Source organism: Mustela lutreola, chromosome 4, assembly GCF_030435805.1.
Source record: "Mustela lutreola isolate mMusLut2 chromosome 4, mMusLut2.pri, whole genome shotgun sequence".
Taxonomy (NCBI): Eukaryota; Metazoa; Chordata; class Mammalia; order Carnivora; family Mustelidae; genus Mustela; species Mustela lutreola.
Window position 1 is genome coordinate 6,321,171 of NC_081293.1, and position 6,000 is coordinate 6,327,170.

Consider the following 6,000-nt stretch of genomic DNA (forward strand, 5'->3'; position numbering starts at 1 on the left):
CACCCAGGTGCTCTTTTTAAATGAACAATGTGATGTAAACCTTTCTGTGTCATTCTGTGGTTTTCATGACTGCATTGGGTTCAACTTTATGTTTCAATTTTTTTTCTCAAACACATAGTATCACGAGCTCGCTTAGGGATAAATCTTCATGCAAATATATGGGTCGTTTCTTGGGGTAAATTTTCAGAAGTAAAATTGCTGGATCATAAGATACAGATATTTTTGAGGGAGCTGTTGCTACCAAATTAGTCTTTGCTGCCAATAGTAGTTTCTTAATTCTGGTCCTGATGCCAGTCCTGCAATGGCGTCTAAAGAGCTCCTGGCTGCCCAGTGGGGCATATGCTGCCAAGAGCTGACCTTTGTGGATGAGAATCCCACAGCTTTGCTTTGTTCCTTACAGATGAGCTGGTCTTTAGGGTTCCATGTCTCCCATGGCTTCTTGCTGAAATGTGTCTTTTAAAATTGATGGTGACTGCAATTTCCAGTTTGAGATGATGGTTATTCAAGAAGGCAGCGCTGTGCTGTCTGCTGCTGGGTTACGGAGCTTTCACTCTTACAGATTTCCCACTGAACAAATCTAGTTGACTTCTCCCCCAAGGCGGGGGCCCTGTAGGTAAGGGCCCCCACTTCTCTGAGACTGAGACCTTGTCTCTAGAGAATAACTTTAGTGAGGGCTTTGCCCCATGCAATTATTCAGACCGTGGGTATTACTTTGCCTAGAAAATGCTCTGGTCTCCAGGGATGGCCATGGCTATTTTCCTAGGAAGTAAACTGAGGTGTTCAACAGGGCAGTTTCTAAAATCCATGGACTGACTGCCATTTGTGGCCTTTTACAGATGCCAGCAGCGACTGGCCAGAGTGGGGGATGCTCACTAGAACCTCCCTGGGCTGTCCATGTGCAGGTCACAGATGTTCTGGCCAATGGGAAGCGAGAGCTAATTTGCTCTCAGGGCCCTAATTGGCTGATGGGACAATCCCATGCCTACTATTTTGAGGCTGCGTTTCTAGCCCCAGCTTGGCAGGCTTGCTAGAGACATCTGGCAACAATGATCAGAATGCCTTTTCTTTTTTTTTTTTTCAAGGAGGCTCACAATCAATTCATCTGTAGACTCACAAGGAAAGGCTCATTTAGTAGAGCCAATATGTTTCAAAGAAAAGTATATTTTCATTAACTAGCCTCAAAGCAGTAATTATATGTTCAGAGAACACAGTAAAAATTTATTTCTAAATATTTGGCAGTGAAAAGTTGAAGACTGTGTGCGTGCGTGTGTGTGTGGAGCGTGTGTGTGTGTGTGTGTGTGTCCAACATGTTGCATGTGTTTTAAATAAATTCAGCATCTTCCCCTCAAAAAGGAAGCAGGAAATGCAATTGTAGACTTAATTTTTAGCAACAGGATATGTTTCTAAATGCTGCTAATATATCAAAAGGAAGACGTGGAAAGGCTTTAAAATTGTTATCAAAGCAATTGTGAAACAAATGAGATATCCGTAAAGATAATTTTTTCCCCCTTAGGGGCTGGTGGCATCTGAACAGTAAAAACCAAATTTCAACCAAGGATCAAAAGGAACGGTGGTGTCTTTGCACGAGATGCTGCTGAACTCCAATGCTCTCCCGATCTGATTCACAGTTTATAATCACAGTTATCACAGAGCCATTAAAAGCCTATTAACTTGAATTCCCACAATTCCTTGAGGGCAAGGGCAAAGAAAGAGCAAAATAACTTTGAATGTAAATGTAACACAACGTTCGAAAGAGGAGAATCTCTTTTAATTATGCCAGCGAAAGAAGATGTCTTAGGGATGCATCCACCCCAGCAGATGGCTCATGAAAGAATATACCATGAAGGCTTGGGATGCTCAGGATGTTATGAAAATGATTTCTCTGTGAAGAGACTGGGACAGCGTCCGCCTGTTCCAGACCCCTCTCTGAGAGGAGGATGAGCGGATGGCTTGTTAAAATGTGCTGACTGCTGGGTAGGCTGGCCGGACGAACACTGGTCAGGGGCCGATTGAATCAGCCTGAAAAGAACCCGCAGCCTCATTTGGTGGAAGCGAAAACCCAACAAATATTCAAGCCATTGTCATAGGAGAAATTTGATTTTGTGTTTTCCACCCTTCAGTGCCTTCGCTGACATTTCCCCTAACAATGTTATTATGTGCCATACAGTAAGACAGTGCAGTCAATAAGCTGTCTCGAGAGCTCAGATAAAAATGCAGAGTTCTTATCGGACACAGAACGGCTCCAGACGTCCCACAGCAGCCAGCTGTGTGCATACCAATGATGGCGTCTGTCCCCAGCAATCTGGGGCGTCTGTCCCTAGCTCTCTGGGGTCCCAGCTCTCTGGGGCCACCATGGCCAGGTCCGGCTGGCCCTTCGGGGGTGTACCGTGTACCCCTGGCAGGCTGGACTTTCAAGCCTCACCTCGTGTTTGTGAAGTTGCTGGAAGCGCCCGAGGAGGGAAGGCGCTTTCTCTCCAACTCGGACTCTGAAACAGCCAATTCCAATCAATCCGCCCTCACCTAAAATGAGTTCTTCCTGCATGAATTACCCACACTCACTGCCCAGCTTGATCTCGTTCCCGCAATGGATAAAGCAAATGGCTCAGTCCAGAGGGAGTGGGTTATTGACTAAGTGCTTAATTAGGCGCACGGCCCTGATGTGGTCATTCTCTTAGAGGCAGGACGACTGGACCGTGGCACGGCGGAGCCATGAATCTGGTTCACTCTCATTTGCCCGAGCCACAGTTGAATCAATGGGGCAGCAATCTAAATTAAACATTAAGACAACCACAGTGCAGTATGTTTATGTAACTGTGCAAAGAAACAGCATGTGTCTGAGGGTCCTCCGGGAAAGAACATCATTCACTTGCCTCCTTCCACGTCAAGCACTCTGTAGGTCTGTGTGTATGGCACCGTCTGGAAAGGGTTGGGGCACCCAAAGAAAAACCTGGGTAAATGTAAGCTCTTTAAGCCTCCTGTTTGGCTTCTGAATCTTTCAAAATCTCACAGGACAGTGGCCATTGTCCAGGGATTAGGCTGCAGTGTTTATCCGCAGGTGTGAGATCAAATGTGCCCGCAGGGCTTTCCGAACCCATGGCTCAGATGGGTCTCACGTGCGTCTGACTCTCTAGCGTGGCACGTGTCAAATTTTTACGTGCACACGAATCACCTAGGAGTCTTGTGAAAGTGCATATTCTGATTCAGTAGTCTGGGCAGGGACCTGAGAACCTGCATTTCTCATCAACTCCAACGTGAGGCCCGGGGCCTGGAGAGGAGTAGGGGAAAAAGAGATGACAGGTGTTTTGGTGACAAGATAGGTTGGAAGCCAGAGAGGGAGCAGAAGGATACGAGGAATAAGCTGTCCTGCCTCAGGTGAAGGGGTTTATTGACGATGGCTTCAATGCCGAATCCTGTCTGGTTCCTCCATCAGGGTGTCATTTACTGAGCGAATGAACAGGTGACACGTGTGCGGGAGGCGACAAGGCAAGGCTTCCTGCTATATGGATTTCCTGTTGGCCTTTGCAAGGCAACCCCTAGGGGCGGAAATGTCCCAGAATGTGAAGAAAGAGCAGGAGGAGCAAGGAAGGACAGATTGGTGGCCATCCACACCATTAACTGAGTTGATGAACCTCGGGTCCCCGCCGAGCCGAGGAAGGAGGGCCTAAGGCCAGAACCGAGCTCAAGTCTGTCTTTTATGACTTTTCTCTTCTTATTATCTCTGTAACAAGGCTCTTTTATTAGCTCGCAATTTCCTGCCAAGTTGATGAAATCTCCATTCTGTTTTATAGGACAGAAGAAGAGGATAAAGGGGATTTTGAAAAGGCCCACAGATCTCTTCTCCGGGTAGGGACCCTGCCTCCGCTGCTTCCCGCGCCGGCTGGGGCCGAGAGGAACTTTCCGTCGCGTTCCGAGACACTGCTCATTTTCTCTTCAGCTGAAAAATAGATATTTATTTTGCCGTTTCGCTCCACGATTCTGGAGGCTGGCATTTTCCATTTTAGTGCTCTCCGTTTTGAACCACGCTTGTAATTACTGCTGTCTCTTAGGCCGTGTTTCCGGAGGGCTCTCCCATGCGAAGTGCGAGGGGCCGGGAGCAGCTGCCTTTCCAGGGGGCGAAAGCGAAGCGCCTCGTCTCGGCGTCCACCTCTGCCAACCCGCAGACGCACGCGTGGAAACAGACATAACGGTCCCAACGAGGGGAGAGACGGGCTCCGAACTGCAGGTTTCCGCTCGTCTCTTTCAGCATTTGGAGGAAGAGTAAGCGCCACGCATCCGGGGCATTTCGGGCACGTCTCATTTCTAAGGTGCTCTTCTTTAAAAAGCCAAAGTCCTCAAGAGGCTTTTAAGGCTATTGCTGCCTGTTCCGTGGATCTCTGCCTCCTGGAGACGTTGGCTGTCCGGTCAAGGACAGGAGGGCAGGTGCCTGTGCGCCGCTCTGGACTGCCCGGACGCCCCGAGGGGTCTGCCTTCTGCTCCTCCCTCCAACCTCTGCTCCAACCGGTGTTGTCCCACGGGCATCGAGGCCACACTGGCTTCCCTTCCTTTTCCAGAGCAAGCCAAGCTGCGCCCACCACCAGGCCACCAGGATGTCTGTCTGTCTGTCCCTCACGCCCTCTTCCCTGGCCCGTTGCCCTTGTTTCTCTCTCCACGTCTTCCTCGCAGCCCTGGGAGCCTTTCACATTCACTCAGGTCCCTCTGTTACACAGTTCAGGGGCCCCCCGTGCCTCTCTGAGTCACAAGCAATTGTTTGTGTGGCAATGTCTCTGTCGAGAGGAGGGTCGGCTGCATGAGGACAGAGGCGGACTTGACTGCGTCCGTCACCGTCTCCAGCACAATTGCCAGATGGTGGCCCTTCTCTGACTGACCAAGTCTCCAAAGTATCCATTACCCAAAAGCTTCTCTGGAAACCATTTGAAAGGTTTATGGCAATTCATGTCTCGGCAAGATAATAAAATGGTTCGGTCCTTACAATGACAATGTCCCCTGTAACTTGAATTTGGGGTATCAGGCCCGTTAGCAGAGTCAAGGGTTTTTGTAAACGTTACAGTGAGTTCGCATCTGCCTTTCAATTCCATAAACTTCCCAGTTGGTGAAGTTCTTTTTGTTTTTCAGAGAGTCTTAGCCGTCTGGATCCACTGAATTGTTTTCTTGAGCAGAAGGGAGAGAGATGCAGTTAATTTTCCAGAGACTGCAGCATAGGGTTGCAACCCAAAATGTGCTTCCATTACAGATGCAAGAGTGCTTTTCCAGACGGTGTGCAAACGTGTTGTGCGTCCATTAAAATGTCCATCAGTACCATACAAATCATGAATCGTAATAAAAAGTGTAGTCAAGTCACCTTGATCTGGTTGCTATCTGCAGAAAGAACCCAGATAGTTTACCTTCATGGGATGAAATGAAAATATGTTTTGTAATGTCTGGCAGATGCCTGAGAATTTCTCAGTGTGCAACATTTTACACGCAGACGGAAGTGAAGTTGCGCAGGGTTTGTGGATGTCGACGCGAAGAAGAAACATTCATCTAGCAGAGTGACACCGGAAAGACGCCCCTATGGGCAGGTCCGAGAGTTTGTGGGGGCGTCTCAGGTGGACGTGAATGCACACATGCGTGAGAGCATGTCTGCAGAGCGCCCCTAGTCCCACCCCTTTCTCTCCCTCAAAAGATTTCTCTCCCGTCATTAATTTAACAAGGAATGGCCTATTGCACTGGAAATGCATGCAAGAGAGACTCATCTACCTTCCCCAAACTCCTTAACACTTCAGATATGCAAAATCTAAAAGTCAAAGTACACAACAACAGTTAAGTCAAAAAAAAAAAACTTGAGCAGGGGCTCCTGGGTGGCTCAGTGTAGGTTAAGCCTCTGCCTTGGGCTCAGGTCATGATCTCAGGGTCCTGGGATGGGGCCCCGCATCGGGCTCTCTGCTCAGCAGGGAGTCTTCCCCCACACACCGCCCCCCCCCCCCGCTTGCCTCTCTGCCTACTTGTGATCTCTGTCAAATA

General features: G+C 48.7%; 1 protein-coding gene across 5 annotated transcripts in view; it reads left to right on the forward strand.

Annotated features, from left to right (window-relative positions):
* Window positions 1-6,000, forward strand: part of LOC131830563 (uncharacterized) — a 28,905-nt gene extending 22,905 nt beyond the window's left edge. For 3 of the 5 annotated variants that reach the window (XM_059172882.1, XM_059172880.1, XM_059172881.1), the window contains exons 5-6: window positions 3,789-3,843; window positions 4,047-5,999. In XM_059172882.1, the coding sequence (XP_059028865.1) occupies window positions 3,789-3,843; window positions 4,047-4,860 (869 nt within the window). In that variant the 3' untranslated portion in view covers window positions 4,861-5,999. Of the gene's footprint in view, window positions 1-3,788; window positions 3,844-4,046 lie in introns of all 5 variants that reach the window. The other 2 variants (XM_059172883.1, XR_009353221.1) reach the window with 2 other exon arrangements.